Below are 18483 nucleotides of genomic sequence, written 5' to 3' on the forward strand. Positions count from 1 at the left end.
CGACATCGTATGCGCATTTCCGGGACCATTGAGTTCACGTCAGTACGTCTTGAGGACGCGGGCACATACAAATGTTTGGCTACTAACGAAGCTGGAACAGCTTCGAGTGAAATGAAACTTGATGTACAAGGTGACTATACTTATTTGAATGAATTTTACTTCTAATATTTAAAGCTATAGCATTTTTTTAATGGTCATATATATAATATATTGCCTAGATATTGCAGTGTATAAAGTGGTTGCTTTAATTGCATAGACTCTATGATATTTTTTATACATTTTTGTCCATATTCAAACACATTTTGGTATGTTAAGACATGACTCGAAGTGCAAATTGTTAACAACTTCGTTAAATTTAGCTTTGTTAACATCGTCATTGTTAACTTTCAAATCTTAACTGCTCTTGGAGTTTCATGGAGACACTGATCTGAAGTACTTCTAATCAAATTTGACAAAACTGTTTCAGCAGTATTTTTATGCTTAATAAAAATATACAAATATGTCATTAAAGATGCACGCTTCTTCCCACATAAGATTTTCCACAATTAATAATATTGTTTTAATATTCCAAAAAGGATGAATAAATGTCGAAAAACAATGGTTTTTATGAAGGATACCGAGTTTAATTTGAAAGAAATGTGCATAAAACACAGTATTTCTACATTATGAGACTATGGTAAATTACAGTTAATCTTTTAGCATTCACAAATCATTAAATATCTTTGCGTGTTCAGCGATACAGCAAATACACGGTTACACTCATGTTATCAGTAATTAATAGTTTCCATAAATGAATAACTTTGTAAGTAGTTGAAGGTTTTTCACTCATATTTACGTTTGTTATACATGTGTATGTATTGATTTTGAATAAAAGTGTCACTTTAATTATTTTATGTTTAAAAGTAAATAATGATGTCATGAACATCTACTGGTACATACTATATACAACGTATAGAAAATATAGATTGAAAAAGGTAGAAAATTATTCATTATAACAAAGTATGTAATGTTTCTATATGATATTTATCATAAAATCACTGAAGGTTGTCTTTATTTATTTTAAATTTGCAGTACCACCACGCGTACTTGGTCGCCAGCCACTCTATATAGATGCTGTGAAGGGCGAGGGGGTCGTGTTACCATGTGACGTTACTGGAACTCCTAAACCAGCGATCATCTGGCAGAAAGGGACAACTGTGCTGAGAGGCGGACAAGGTATTATTTAAAGTGACACTGTTACTTACTAGGGCTGTATAAGTTTTTCCCTTCTCATTCAGACAATGAAAAATACAGGGACAAGCCCAGTAGTCGAACAATTCGAAAATAAACCCTGTTTAGGGGCACAAAGGAAGGGCCTACATGTAAACGACAATGAACTAGAGACACAAACATATTAACATCACAAACACAAATACAAACACCAAAAACAAACTTACACCACATACACAAATACTTGCACAAAACTTGAACTTCCATAACATACACAAAATCAAACACCACAAACAAACTTCCAACACATACACAAATACAAACACTTCAAACAAACTTCCAACATGTACTTTAATACAAACACCACAAACAAACTTCCAACACATACACAAAATCAAACACCACAAACAAACTTCCAACATGTACTAAAATACAAACACCACAAACTTCCACCGCATACACAAATACAAACAACACAAACAAACTTCCAACACAAACACAAATACAAACACCACAAACAAACTTCCAACACATACACAAAATCAAACACCACAAACAAACTATCACCACAAACACAAATACAAACACCACAAACAAACTTCCAACACATACACAAATACAAACACCACAAACAAACTTCCAACACATACACAAAATCAAACACCACAAACTATCACCACAAACACAAATACAAACACCACATACACAAATACAAACACCACAAACAAACTTCCACCACATATACAAATACAAACACCACAAACAAACTTCCAACACAAATACAAACACCAAAAACAAACTTCCACCACAAACACAAATACAAACACCAAAAACAAACTTCCACCACAAACACAAATACAAACACTAAAAACCAAACGTCCACCACATACAAAAATACAAACACCACAAACTAACTAACTTCCACCACATACACAAAATCACAAACCACAAACAAACTTCCAACACAAAAACAAATACAAACACCTCAAACAAAATTCCAACACAAACACAAAATCAAACACCAAAAACAAACTTCCAACACAAACACAAATACAAACAGCAAAAACAAACTTCCAACACAAACACAAATACAAACACCACAAACAAACTTCCAACACATACACAAAATCAAACACCACAAACAAACTATCACCACAAACACAAATACAAACACCACAAACAAACTTCCAACACATACACAAAATCAAACACCACAAACAAACTTCCAACATGTACTAAAATACAAACACCACAAACTTCCAACATGTACACAAATACAAACACCACAAACAAACTTCCAACACAAACCCAAATACAAACACCACAAACAAACTTCCAACACATACACAAAATCAAACTCCACAAACAAACTTCCAACACATACTAAAATAAAAACACCACAAACAAACTTTCAACACAAACCCAAATACAAACACCACAAACAAACTTCCAACACATACACAAAATCAAACACCACAAACAAACTTCCAACACATACACAAAATCAAACACCACAAACAAACTATCACCACAAACACAAATACAAACACCACATACACAAATACAAACACTACAAACAAACTTCCACCACATACACAAATACAAACACCACAAACAAACTTCCAACACAAATACAAACACCACAAACAAACTTCCACCACATACACAAATACAAACACCACAAACAAACTTCCACCACAAACACAAATACAAACACCACAAACAAACTTCCACCACAAACACAAATACAAACACTAAAAAGAAACCATATCCTTATCAAAATTGCTTCATGGTTAAATGATGGGATTACTGCTTTTCCCTTAGAACGGTCAGTGAGACTGGAACTCTTAGAATGGTCAGTGAGACTGGAACTCTTAGAACGGTCAGTGAGACTGGAACTCTTAGAATGGTCAGTGAGACTGGAACTCTAAGAACTGTCAGTGAGACTAGAACTCTTAGAACGGTCAGTGAGACTGGAACTCTTAGAACGGTCAGTGAGACTGGAACTCTTAGAACGGTCAGTGAGACTGGAACTCTTAGAACGGTCAGTGAGACTGGAACTCTTAGAACGGTCAGTGAGACTGGAACTCTATTTCAACTGGGGACTTTAACTAGTAAGCATGGTCATGCTAAAATGAGTTAAAGTACCATTAATTAGTATTTTTTCTAAAGAGTGAAAAATTACAAGGGTATGGTTTATATACCCCCTCAACTTTATCACTTTAAATCGGATTGCATCATTTATGTAGGGGGACGAGGTATTTTACATACTCTTGACAAGTGGTTCCGATGACGGTCAATAATTGACCCTACATGGCAGACAAGAGGCAGGCAACAACACGTCATTTAAAAATATTTATACTTTGAACTTGATATAGTTTGTACAGTAAGCTTTGAACTTGTACTTAATATTGTAAATCATCTCACTTTAAATATATAATATCCACTCACATGTTCACAGGCAAAGAGATCATAGAGAATGGCTCCTTGCACATTCAGCGTACACAGGAATCAGACGGTGGAACGTATGTGTGTATCGCTCAAAACAATGCAGGGACAGCTTTTGGACAAATTCGACTCAATATCTTCAGTAAGTATGATAATAATTAGTTCATTACACATATAAAGATTCTGATAATAAGTACATTACACATATATAGATTCTAATGATAAGAACATAACACATATAAAGATTCTAATAATAAGTACATTACACATATAAAGTTTCTAATGATAAGAACATAACACATATAAAGATTCTTATAATTAGCACATTACACATATAAAGATTCTAATAATTAGCACATTACACATATAAAGATTCTAATGATAAGAACATAACACATATAAAGATTCTAATAATTAGCACATTACACATATAAAGATTCTAATAATTAGCACATTACACATATAAAGATTCTAATGATAAGAACATAACACATATAAAGATTCTAATAATTAGTACATTACACATATAAAGATTCTAATAATTAGTACATTACACATATAAAGATTCTAATAATTAGTACATTACACATATAAAGATTCTAATGATAAGTACATTACACATATAAAGATTCTAATAATTAGTACATTACACATATAAAGATTCTAATAATTAGTACATTACACATATAAAGATTCTAATAATTAGTACATTACACATATAAAGATTCTAATAATTAGCACATTACACATATAAAGATTCTAATGATAAGAACATAACACATATAAAGATTCTAATAATTAGCACATTACACATATAAAGATTCTAATGATAAGCACATTACACATATAAAGATTCTAATAATTAGTACATTACACATATAAAGATTCTAATAATTAGCACATTACACATATAAAGATTCTAATGATAAGAACATAACACATATAAAGATTCTAATAATTAGCACATTACACATATAAAGATTCTAATGATAAGCACATTACACATATAAAGATTCTAATAATTAGCACATTACACATATAAAGATTCTAATGATAAGAACATAACACATATAAAGATTCCAATAATAAGTACATTACACATATAAAGATTCTAATAATTAGCACATTACACATATAAAGATTCTAATAATTAGCACATTACACATATAAAGATTCTAATAATTAGCACATTACACATATAAAGATTCTAATAATTAGCACATTGCACATATAAAGATTCTAATAATTAGCCCATTACACATATAAAGATTCTAATAATAAGTACATTACACATATAAAGATTCTAATAATTAGTACAATACACATATCAAGATTCTAATAATTAGTACATTACACATATAAAGATTCTAAAAATTAGTACATAACACATATAAAGATTCTAATAATTAGTACATTACACATATAAAGATTCTAATAATTAGTACAATACACATATAATAAAGAATCTAATAATGAATTCAGATGGCTGAAAGTATACATGTCTGTATTCACAGCTTAAAATATTATGCTGGCATCATCCCAAAAATTCAGTCTTGTTATTGTAGTAATGTTAAGTAGACTCTAGGTTTATCTTACTTATGGTTTACATTGTCTAAATGTATCTAGTTGAACTGTGATGCTTGTCGAGAATAAATATGCGTAAAGCTTATAAAATCTATTTAAAATTATTACAGTTTTTTGTTGATTGTAGGTTTTTTGAAACAATGAATCAAACCAGCATCATTAACTGAATAAGTCTACTCTAACAATGGTTGTTTAAACATTAAAGTATAATACTCTTATGATTGTCTGTAAATTTCAGTCGCACCGGAAATACCAGTGCGCGAGACTTCATTTATCATAAACAACGGCCAGAATATTGTGCTTCCCTGTCGTGCCACAGGACGACCGCGGCCCAAGCTCACATGGGAAAAAGACGGCGTCACGATAAGCCGCAGCAACTCCTTTCTGAGAATTCTTCGGAACGGTCTGGCTATACCATTTGCCAGGTGTGTGGAATACACTTTGTTAATTTATAGCATTTTTTGTGGAGTAAGTTTCAAAACTGTTCTGGCATATTAGTCCGGCCTACCGGTTTTACCGGAGGGGACTTAAAGTTTACCCTCCATCCGTCCGTACTTCTGTCCGTCCGTCCTATCAGTGACCTATAAACCTTTATAGGTCTGTGTTTCGTATTGTCCCTATCTTTATGAAAAAATTGGTTGAGTTTGATATTAGCCAATACACATATTATGTACGAGCCAATTTTGATGTGCCAAGCAGAAACATGTTTATTGCGGGGCTCAAACCCTTATTCTTTTGAGTAAGTCTCGTTCAACGACTAGACAACTTCAGCCTACTATTTAAGAAATATTATGATACACATCACAGAGTGTCAATTGACATTATAAGGAGTGGCCAGTCAGCCCCCAAACGTGTATGACGCCTCGGTCCATTCACCTTTGGGGGCTGATTGGCCGGTCCTTATAATGCCATATGGCCTGAAGTGGTATTTTAAAGTTCTTATATTATATCAAATGTTTTATATAACCATTCCTAATTCTTAAGCGCTTTTCACGTTTGTTAAAATTAAACAAAGGAAATACGGTAATGTTTACTTGCGAAATTTTATGCTTTTGTGAAAATTACAAAACACACTCGACAACTATTTGAAGTCAGCGGTCATTATATTACTTTGGGGGAAGTCAATACTGGCCCAAAATATGAAATACACCGCTGACATCCTAAAATTGGAATTTTTATTTAAACACAGTCATATACGACCCGATCAACTTTATATATACAAAGAAGTGACATATTTGTGTAAGGTATAATTTTGTGTAATATAATTGTCAAGAGTCTGTGTTTGAATGATTTAAAACAAAAGTATTCATAAATCCTGAATAATTTTTTTAAGGATGTTCCTTTCTTTCTGAGGACAGTTTTAATGTTTCTAATATAATTGATAATTCTTCTTTGTGTAAAAGGTCAGAAGATGATGGGACGTACACATGTGTGGCTACAAATGCTGCAGGAACGACTAGTGTGGAGCTGAGACTTCAAGTCCAAGGTAATTGCATGCATTTAAATGGTAGTTTATGGTAATTTATGGTAATAATGGTAGTAATGGTGATGTTTGCAACAGGCCAGACAGTGCAGGGAGTGACAAGGGACCTATACATGTGACATTGTATAAGGGCTGAAATCTCAGAATGATGCAGTTTGATTATGGAACTTTGCTTGGCTTATCAGGCTGATAAGCAGTAAGTAGTTGTAGTTCTAAAGGGGTTCTAACTTTTTGTAAATGGCAACTAATGTGTTCGTTAGTTTAAAAAGGAAATTTTAAACATTTGAATTTTATATGTCAAAATTTGACAAATAACAACGAAAAGTTTTATTTAGTCAAATTCAAACGTGATGATGTCACAACTTTTTTAGAGAGACGAAATGTCAATTTCCTAATCATTTACATTACAGTTCCACCACAGATTGGCGAAGCAAGCCGTCTTCTGACATTTACCGTCGGGGAGACAGCCGATATTCCATGTGCCGCTATCGGCATCCCCCCACCCAGTATTCGTTGGCTTAAAGATGGGCGTCGGCTTGATTCCTCAGCTAAATACGATATCACCGAGTTTGGAAATCTCGTAATCAGGGGTTTAAAGGTGTGTGAAATGACATTGCAGTAAATGCATTACTTTATTAATGATATTTGGAATATTTCATCTTCTCCTTCGGTATCTTATTACCTAATTTATTATATCGAAGTAAATGTTCAGAGTTTATTTTTATCCATTTTGGTCATGTTCACAAACAACCAGTTCAAATTTTAGTTTTTTTTAATTGATTATTCTGTGTAGCAATAATAATTATGTACTTTCAACATGTGCTTGACTGGTAACATTTAGAGACTAGGCATATTTGAGTTTGAAAATAATAAAATCTAAACATTTAATTTCTTATGTGATGTTAGGGTATGTTTTTTTTTTGATACGATGTTCCCCCAAATGCTTGAGTTAACTAGGCTTAACCATTAAGAATTTCAACTTTCGCGGGTGTTTAAAGCTGCACTCTCACAGATTTACTGTTTTGACAACTTTTTTTATTGTTTGTCTTGAGAAGACCCCATTTATGCGAAAATGCACAGAAACAAATATAAGACTGCTTACAAAAAATAAGATCGCAGATGTTCATTTTTACGTTCAAAAATTGATGTTTTATGCATTTTTCTTAAACCGTAAGTAACATTAATTTTCGAACGGAAATATTAATATCTGTGATCTGATCTTTTGTCAGCAGTCATATATCACTGGTTTGAAGATATTCTCGCAAAAATTGGCTCATTCAAAGACAAAAAAAAAAAAGTTATCAAAACGGTAAATTTGTGAGAGCGCAGCTTTAAAGGTCCACCCGCTCATCTGACAAAATTCCTTTCGTCAGATTTTGCGTTGACAATGTGTCAGCTAATGCATTTGTATTCTAAGTCTTTTTAATGACCTAAATTAAATCATACATGATTAAGAAGTGCTAATTTGCTACAATCACTCTGCCCATTCTTAATCATTTAGATTTTAATTCATGTCATTTAACTATTAGATAGCCTATATTTCATTACAAAACTATGTAACCACTGTACAATTATGTGCTACACATTGACCCCATTTTATCATCCGAAAGTAATATCTGAGAAAAAAAAATATGTTTGAATTATTCTAAAGGTGAAAAAAATATTTGCCTAATTGTAGGTTACAAAATAATCCATTTAATTTCCACGTCTCATTTCAGTTGAAATAAAGAACAAAAACTTAAACTGCAATGACTTTCTTAAATAATGTTTAACATATAATGTAATCCCATTTATCTTATATATTAAAACACAGGAAGAAGACACTGGGAGCTACCTCTGCACAGCTTCCAATGTGGCAGGCCAAGCTAGCCAGGAACGACTTATCAGAATCCAAGGTATATATAAATATTTTCACAAAAGGGTTCAGTGTTTACTCTATTCATTTACCTTTTTGTTATCTTGTCTGTTTTTGGAAGTAAACAAGTTAACCTGGGTATTGTTGCTGTTGTCAGCGTTTCAAGCCCTTACCTTAGCCATTACTCAAAATCCCTTTATGATATTCGTCTGAAACTTGGTCGATGTTGGGCGGGCAGGTGGGCGTGTTGGCGGGTGATCATCAAGCATTGGTTACTTAATAACTTAAGCTAGCATTGATGGATAGGGATGATATGGTATGTAGGTAGCTTACATGTATATGAAGAGCTAGCTTAGAATTGCTTTTGAGGGGTTGGGTAGGGGTCACTGTTACTAAGAATAGAAAAATGGTTTCTTCCAAAAACTTAAGTTTGATATATAGGTAGATTATGTGTAGAGCTAGCTTGGGGTTACTTTTGAGGGGTTGGGGTCAAGGTCAAGGTCACTGTAAATAAAACTATAAAAAATGTTTCTGCCCAACTTCCTTTGTTAGAATTGATGGATAGTGATGAAAGATGTTTTGAAGGTACATGTAGCTTAGGTGAAGAGCTAGTTTGGGATTGCTTCTGAGGGGGTGGGGTTAAGGTCAAGGTCAATGTAAATAAAAGTAGAAAAATTGTTTCCACCCAATTACTTTAGCCTGCTACTTTTTCCTAACTCAGACAATAAATTAATTGGCAATATAATTTCTGATTGCCCATATTAAAAACCTGGTTTTGTCGCATTGCAACGTTTAGAGTTGGTCTTGGCATGAGCCATTTTTGAGTAAACTGCCATCATTCTTGGTTGTTCACTGAATAAAGGGGGTATTGCTTGGCGGCAGATTAAAGCTGCAATATTTGGCAGACAGTATTCCTTCACTATTTATGAAGAACTTAGTAACTGGCAGTCACTTACTCAATACAATGTTAACCAGAAGTTATTAACTACTTTTACTCTTCCAGTTCTGCCATCATTTTTGGTTGTTCCTCAGAGTACTGACATACTGAGTGGTAGATTAGAGCTTTATTGTACAGCGGATGTAATTCCTACGCCAACTTGACACTCGAAGATGGAGAGTTCACCATACGGCTGTAAATAAATATGAACTACTTTCTTTTGCAGTTCCGACATCATTTTCAGGTTGTTCCTCTGACAACAGAGGTGATGATATGCAGCCAAATAAAGCTACATTATACGGCAGATGGAATTCCTACACCAGCTATTCATTTGAAGACAGACACTATATAAATTGGTACTGTGTTAGCCCTAAATGATTTTAAACTATTTCTCTTTCAGTTCCACCATCATTCTTGGTTGTTCCTCGGATCACTGAAGTATTGCTAGGTGATCGATTAGTGCTGCGTTGTACAGCGGACGGAATTCCTACACCAACTATTCACTGGAAAAGAGATGATGCGCCAGTACCCTGTAAGACATTAACCAGAATAAAACAACAGTTTTTGTTTTTAGCTCCACTGGCCGAAGGCCATGGAGCTTATGTCGTCACAGATTGTCCGTCGTGAGTGCGTGCGTGCGTGCGTGCGTAAACTTTTACTTTAAACGACATCTCCTCTGAAACTGATAAGCGGATTTTGACAAAACTTCACAGGAATGTTCCTTTGGTGGTCCGTTACCAAAATTGCTCAAATGGTTCCGGTCCATTGCACAATATGGCCGCCAGAGCTAAAAATAGCAAAATCTTTAAACGACATCTCCTCTGAAACGGTTCGGCAGATTTTGATGAAACTTGACAGTAATGTTCCTTGGGTGGTCCTTTATTAAAATTGCTCAAATGGTTCTGGTCCATTGCACAATATGGCCGCCACAGCTAAAAATAGCAAAATCTTTAAACGACATCTCCTCTGAAACGGATAGGCAGATTTTGATGAAACTTGACAGAATTGTTCCTTGGGTGGTCCTTAACCAAAATTGCTCAAATGGTTCCGGTCCGCTGCACAACATGGCTGCCAGGGCAAAAAAATAGAAAAACCTTTAAAGAACATCTTCTCAGAAACCGATGGTCAGATTTTGATGAAACTTAACAGAAATGTTCCTTGGATGGTCCTTTATCAAATTTGCTTCAATGGTTTCGGTCCACTGCACAAGATGGCCCCCAAAGCTAAAAATAGGAAAAACCTTTACACCACTTCTCCTCAGAAACCGATGATCAGATTTTGATGAAACTTGACAGAAATGTTCCTTGGGTGGTCATTAACCAAAATTTGTTAAATGGTTCCAGTCCACTGCACACCATGGCTGCCAGAGCTAAAAAATAAAAAAAAACTTTATACGACTTGTCGTCGAAACCGATGACCTTTTTTCGATAAAACTTGACAGAAATGTTTGTTTGGTGCTCCTTTACTCAAATTGCCCAAATCATTTCGGTCCACTGCACAACATGGCAGCCAGAGCTATTAAAGTAAAAAAATTTTTTAAATAACTTCTCCTCAAAAATTGATGATTGTATTTCTATGAAACTTGACGAAAATGTTCGTTAGGTGGTCTTTGCTTGAACCTTTTGGCCAGTGGAGCACAGGCACTGATGTGCCTCTTGTTTTGATTGCGATGTTATTAATGTGGTCATCAGCTTTTTTGATCATGCTTGCAGTGGTGGAAATTAGCACAAGCCCGCAAGCCCGGCACTGGTTAATGTCTTCCAGGCTTGCTCAAATTCTTAATTTTATATAGCAGGGTTTGTTCAAACATTTGATGCCAAGCAATCATATAAGAATTTGGGCTTGTTCATCCAAAAGTCTAATTTTGATGACTGTGCTTGAATCCAAGTATTAGATATAAACCAATAGTCAATTGTATTTAACTGGATAAGTTATCCACAGGGTATCTATTGCCTTGTTTGCACATACATTTTTTGGCTAACTTCAACCAAACCCAACAATTAACCAGTGTTATACAATTTACTGCTGTACTCATACCCACTTTTAGAGGCTATACAAAAATATCCCTGATGGGGCTTTACCTCAAGCCCTGTTTGGTGAGAAGGGACACCTATACAACCATTATAATGTAGCCCGCAAAGCTTAGTGACACACAGGGATAACTTCTGGCGTTGTAGGCATTTTTCAGCATCACACTTTCATGTATGATCAATATCTTTTAAATGACTTATTGTATATTGAGGCTTTAAACAGTGAAGATGACCTTTATTAATTAAAGGGTCAAAGGTTAAGGTCATGGTGACATTAAATATTCAATGGGTAATAACAGCTTACAACATGCATACTTCTCAGATTGACGTAAATGCTTGGTATTCACATTGGTCATGGTCAGTTAAGATGACCTCTTCAGTTTAGGTTTAGTAGGTCAAAGGACAATGTCAAGGTGACCTTTAATGGAAAACTGTTGACAGACGCTCCAAACTGGAGACAAATCTGAATACTATGCAGAATTCTAGACTTTTTCAAGACTACTTCAGAGCATATAAGGGGGTCAGTAGGTCAAAGGTCCATTATGTTCTCTGAAGTAGTCTTTAAAGTTCAAAGGTTAAGGTCAAAGCCTACAGACATTTAATGTTTGAATTAGATGTTGAATTTTGTTTAAACGTGTGTGCATGAACTTTGACCTCAACGTTAAAACATAATTATTATAAAAGATTTTATACCAGTTAGCATTGGAAATGTGAAAAGCTCTAGTTGGTTTCAAGTTGTTGTTTTCAAAGACTTTTTGACTGAAAACAGCAAAAACATTATTGTTCCCATCAAGCAAATTATAAACAGAGAGATAGCTGTGCAAGTATTGATTAACTGTTTGATATCATTTAGCCCACCCGAGTGTGAACGGACGCAGTGTATACATCGTTTATCATGTTCGCCCAGAGGATGGGGGCGTCTACACGTGTATTGCACAGAATCCGGCAGGAGAGGCGCAACACAATACTGTAGTCAATGTGAAAGGTATGTTATGATAACGACACAATACTGTAGTCAATGTGAAACTTATGACAATTTTTGACTAAGTAAAGAAGTAATAAAAAAAATTGAAATTATGTTTTCTTAACATTCTTCCATTCAAAATGGTATTTGTTCAAACTTTTTACATTTCCTCCAAGGCGTAGTTTACAACCCATGAAAATTGAGGACTTATAGAGTTTAAGTGTTTTTCCCTTTTTTTGAAAGATTTTAAACAGAAATGTGGCGGATCCATGGTCTGGTGGTAACACACTTACATGTAACTGTCAATCCAGAGGTGGCATGGTTGATTCCCTGCCCCACCATTAAAAAGAATACTTATTATCTTCCAGGAGGGACGTTAAATGGGGGTCCCATGTGACTGTGTTATACACTGGTCCATGTTATTAAGAACCATGGTAGCTCTAAAGCTCTGACCAGGCTTCGTTACATTCTGTCTGTGCACTATATATGCTCCAAAAAATTTATTATGACTAACAATCTTATCAGAGCATTCGACGAATGGGCCTTGCCCAAGTGCGAGTAAAAATACACTTTTGAACATTTGTTACATTCTGCTTGTCTCTTAGACTTCTCCTTGTAGTTATCATAATCATATTTCAGTACCACCAGAAATACTGACTCCACCAGGCAACAAGGCAGTAACAATCGCGGAGCGAGTGGTGTTGGCATGCTCTGTGGGTGGCGATCCCCCACCTGAGGTTATGTGGCTCAAAGATGGGCGACAAGTGCAATTGAGTGAGAGAATTCGGAAGCTGAGTAATGGATCACTCGTCATTTACAGATCAACGGTAAAACTATGAGTCAACCCCTATTTTTTGTGTGATTTTGAATGGCTGATTGATAATTCCTAGATTTAATTGTCATTTACTGATCTGTGCTGGGAAAATAATTTGATAGATGATAATTGCCCTACTTTGATTTCAAACAGTACATGCAAACATTAACCTATTAACCCATTGTTTTATAATCTGTTTACTGCCACGTTTTTTCATTTACTATTGAATGCCACATTTGTTATTTCCTGTAATTGCAGCCACAATTGGTATTCACTGTTGACTGTCACAATTGGTATTCACTGTTGACTGCCATAATTGATATTCACTGTTGACTGCCATAATTGGTATTCACTGTTGACTGCCACAATTGATATTCACTGTTGACTGCCACAATTGGTATTCATTTTTGACTGTCACAAGTGGTATTTACTGTTGACTACCCTATTTTTCTGTAAATCCAGAGCTCTGATGCTGGACAGTACAAATGTGTGGCTACTAATGATGTTGGAAGCTCGTCAGGAACTGCCATGCTTACAATCAGGGGTAAGTTAACACAGCAATTTAATATAACACAATTTTCATTGAAATTTGAAATTATATGACATATGTCACAGTTGTGATATTTGTTGATTGTTTCAAATTATGTGAGAAGCTCTTAATGAAAAATCATCATGGGCACCCATACTTACTGTTAATAAATGTAAGACTAAATCCAACAGTAGCTTTGCTTTAATGATTGTTGATTGCAACATTGTACTTTACTCTTGACTGCCTTGACTAATGTCAGTAGTTTTTATGGAACATGACCATGATTACCATGAGATTAGTTTACGCGTTATGATTTTATGCAACAATTTGTTCCTTTATTTATTTGTTGACTGCTGCTTTTGTAATTTATTGTTTTGGGTTGGGTTTGAATGATTAATCATTGTCACATTTGTAATTTACTGTTGATTGCCTCATCTGATGTCGGATGTCTGCTATTCTTCTGTCAATTCTTCATAACAACTTTCTGATGTTTTGTGATTTCGTTAATGTTATGCTGTCTGTTTCCACAGAGCCCCCAGCCTTTTCCATTACCCCCGTTCACACGAGGGTTGAGCAAGGATTCAATGCACGACTTGACTGTGTGGGAAGTGGTGAGCCGGAACCAGATATGACTTGGATGATGGGCTGGGAAATCCTCACCAAACACAGGCGCCTGTCCATTCTTCCAAATAACTCTTTGTTGTATGTATATCCTTGATGAAACTGGAAGTCATAATTATATAACTAATATTCATCTTGTACAGAGAAATCTGTTATTGTGATGACGTGGGTGATTTGTTTGGACATCATCACCTAGCTCAGGCATGTCTGTCTTTACGTATCGCTGAATACTGCAATGTCTTACATTTTCCACATTGCATCTCAGTAGTCTGATTCTTAAACATATTGCTGTATAATGAATTAAATGTCTTACATTTTTATGCTTATGATGGGATTGAAATAAAACTTGTTAAACAGATAGATGGCAATGAGAGGAAGTGCAGTGCACAAAAACCATCCTGCCCTACCTATGATTTTAGTTATCTATCCTTTATATAATATTGGCCTTATCTTCCCATGTTTTAATTTTGCTACAACCATTCACCTTCTACCAGCCCATTGTATTACAATATCTGTCTTTTCATAAAAAATGGGCGTAGGTGGAGCATCCTGGACTTCCTGTGATACTCTTGCTTATGATTGTCCAATATCAAATTCTGTCCTCAGGAAACATCACAATTTACATTCTGTTCTAAGGAAACACTGTTTAATGCAATGTCTTTCATTTTCTAGGCTCTTTGCAGCTTAGCGGTCTGATTATGGAACCTTTCGCTGTATAATGCTATATAATGCAATGTATTCCATTTTCTAGGCTCGTCGCAGCTCAGCAGTCTGATTCTGGAACGTATCGCTGGTTATTGCTGTGTAATGCAATGTCTCCCATCTTCTAGGCTCATCGCAGCTTAGCTTTCTGATTTTTAAATGTGTCGCTGTATAAAGCAATGTCTTTCATTTTGGAATGTAACGCTGTATAATGCTGTATAATGCAATGTCTTTCATTTTGGAATGTAACGTTGTATAATGCTGTGTAATGCAATGTCACTCATTTTCTAGGCTTGTCGCAGCTCAGCAGTCTGATTCTGGAACGTATCGTTGTATGGCCAGCAATAACCTTGGCCAAAGCTTCGTTGATGTTAATATCACTGTTGCAGGTAAGAGGTCAAAGCTTCATATATGTTCATATCACTGGTACAGGTTAGAGGTCAAAGCTTGCTCTTAATAGTTTGATTGAGTTTATTAACCAAGTTTTCACAAAGTGAAATCTGGTTATTAGAATGACGTACGTTGTTGTTTGGGCGAGCGTGGTCGAGCATCCGGCCGGCGTGAAATTGACATATGAAACTGAATAACTTTAGTTAGAGTTGACATATATTGAAAAAACTTTGCATATAGGTGATTATTGAGACCTTTCATTGGATTGCGTTTTGGGCCCAGGGGGTCAAGTTCAATGTCACTGTTACTTAAAATAAAAAAGCTGTTGAAACTGAATAACTTTAGTTAGGGTTGACATATCTTGATTCAAGTTGGTATTTAGGAAGAGTTTTTGTAGACCTTTCATGGGTTTGGGGTCAAGGTCAGTGCACTGTTACTAAAAGGAAAACGGTTAAAACTGAATAACTTTATATGGGTTGACATATCTTGACCAATCTACATAAATAGAAAGAGTAAAAGGCTATCTTTCATGGCATTGCGTTGGGGACACCTAGCGTCAAGGGATAGGTAACTGTTACTAAAAATAGAAAATTAGTTAGTACTGAATAACCTTACATATGATTGACATATATTGTCTTAACTTTGTATTTATGAAGAGTTTATGGAGACCTTTCATGGAGTTGTATTTGGAGCCCCTTGGGTCAAGGTCAAGGTCACTGTTACTTAAAATGGAAAAAACGTTTTTAAGGATTGTTTGTACTGTTTTTGCACCTGATTGTCCTTGGGTTTGTTTTATTTCACTATCACTGATTCAGTCATATGTAATTGTATTTATCAATACCAAATGGACACACCTGACTTTCAACTGTAAGTAAATATAGATGTTATCATGGCCCCACAAGTGTTCTGCAATTTTGATCATAGAACCTGTGCATCTTACAGTGAAAACACCCATACAGTGTATTCATTATATTTTTGGTTGTCCGGTTAGCGCAGTGGTTAGCGCTCTCACTTCTCACTAAGGCAACCCAGGCTCGTTCCCCAGCCTGGGCGCATGTGAGTTTTGTTAGTGGTCATCAAGCCGGGCACGTGGGTTTTCTCTGGGTTCTCCGATTTCCTGCACAACACATGACCACACACTCACTCAACATCGTGCCAATGAGAGTGAATTAGTATAAGTCATATAATACTTTTTTCACAATCATTGACAAAATATATAATGTTTAAACTAATAGAATATATAAATTGGAAAACTATTCTTAGTGAACATTGTCTTTAAGATGATATGAACAACTCTAACAAGAATTAATATGTTTTATAACCCCTTTTGTTTAGCATTTGAATTCATTTTTCATTGTGGCTGGTGAGATTGGCAAAAATGGGAAGAATGTTGTGTGTCTTGTGGGCAATGAGCCACTAAAGATCAAGCTAATAAGAGGCTATGGTTAGCATTTGAATTATTCATGCTTTGTCAATAGTGGCTGGTCCGATTGACAAGGATGGGAAGAATGTAGTGTGTCTTGTGGGCAATGAGGCACCAAAGAACCAGCCAATTGGAGGCTTTGTTTAATATTTAAATTTATTTTTTATACCTACTAAATGGTGGCTGGTCAGATTTGCAAAGATAGGAGGAATATAATGTGTCTTGTGGGTAAGGGAGACAACAACATCACAGGTCACTCTAATGACACACAAGAACCAGCCAATTGGAGGCTTTGTTCTGCATTTAAAATTATTTTTCATTCCTAGTCAATGGTGGCTGGTCAGATTGGCAAAGCTGGGAGGAATGTAGTGCATCTTGTGGGCAAGGGAGACAACAACGTCACAGGTCATGTGACAATCCAGAGCCAGACATGGGGAAACCTTGCTTAGGAGAGGACGTAGAATACAGGGATTGCACTGTCAGGGAATGCCCAGGTTGGTTTATAGTACATTTACTGTACTGTGCAGAATGTTTTAAAATAAGAAACAAGATGTAAGAACAAGTTTCTTTAACAGATTGCATTGCAACGTTTTCATGAATACGGTATAGAAAATTGAAATGCACTAAGTATTATCAGTATCAAATATTGCTGTCCCTGAGCCAATTTTTGACCACTGTGCAAAATGTACCTTCTTATATTTTTTCAGTGTCAGGAGCCTGGGGCATGTGGCAGTCTTGGGCATCCTGTAGCAAGTCTTGTGGTGATGGATCACGCTCAAGGAGAAGACTGTGTGATTCTCCTCGACCTCAGTTTGGTGGAGAAGATTGCCAAGATGAGGGTGTACAAATGGAGACATGTAACCTTAGAACTTGCTCAGGTAAGTCTTTAATACATTTGATTATAAATGCAATACAAGCAGATTCTTAGGTCAAATTCAAGGTTTGTTCAAAATATTATTTACTGAAACATTCTGATTTGGATGAAAAGTATTTTTGCATTGTACATGTAAGTCTCACAAATACATAACAATTGCAACACACATTTAAAATGAATGCCCACATGGTCAAGCATATTAACAACTGGATACATTGTCATCAATGCAAACACCTAGAACCTATTCGTTTATTTAGAACAAATATTTGAATATGAAAAACAATTTCTTACCTGATTTATTGTATTCAAGTTGATGGTGGATGGAGTAATTGGTCACCGTGGCAACAATGTTCAGTGGAGTGTGGCAATGGTTTCAAGGAACGCGTTAGGTCATGTGACAACCCCGCGCCTAGCAACCAAGGACTGTTTTGTCCTGGATCTGACACAGAGCGTCAGGCTTGTAAACTGAAAGAATGTCCATGTAAGTACGGTATAACTTATTGATGTCAATGAGGACAGTATTGTTTCCAGGAACGTTCAAGGTCAACGTAATGTGGAGATTGATATTGATAAGCCTCAAGGTCACGTGATATTATCAGCTTCTAGCAACTTAGAGAATT

General features: G+C 35.4%; 1 protein-coding gene across 1 annotated transcript in view; it reads left to right on the forward strand.

Moving 5' to 3' along the window:
* LOC128222941 (hemicentin-1-like) overlaps positions 1-18483 on the forward strand; it is a 110343-nt gene that overhangs the window by 57073 nt on the left and 34787 nt on the right. Inside the window, exons 47-62 of the mRNA XM_052932131.1 lie at positions 1-130; positions 1072-1215; positions 3671-3799; positions 5480-5666; positions 6645-6727; positions 7135-7322; positions 8538-8619; positions 9917-10048; positions 12400-12531; positions 13150-13337; positions 13787-13868; positions 14384-14555; positions 15468-15565; positions 17316-17483; positions 17697-17867; positions 18174-18344. The exon at positions 1-130 is cut by the window's left edge and continues 143 nt beyond it. Of these exons, the coding sequence (XP_052788091.1) occupies positions 1-130; positions 1072-1215; positions 3671-3799; positions 5480-5666; positions 6645-6727; positions 7135-7322; positions 8538-8619; positions 9917-10048; positions 12400-12531; positions 13150-13337; positions 13787-13868; positions 14384-14555; positions 15468-15565; positions 17316-17483; positions 17697-17867; positions 18174-18344 (2257 nt within the window). The remainder of the gene's footprint in view (positions 131-1071; positions 1216-3670; positions 3800-5479; positions 5667-6644; positions 6728-7134; positions 7323-8537; positions 8620-9916; positions 10049-12399; positions 12532-13149; positions 13338-13786; positions 13869-14383; positions 14556-15467; positions 15566-17315; positions 17484-17696; positions 17868-18173; positions 18345-18483) is intronic.

Source organism: Mya arenaria, chromosome 17 (assembly GCF_026914265.1).
Source record: "Mya arenaria isolate MELC-2E11 chromosome 17, ASM2691426v1".
Classification (NCBI taxonomy): domain Eukaryota; kingdom Metazoa; phylum Mollusca; class Bivalvia; order Myida; family Myidae; genus Mya; species Mya arenaria.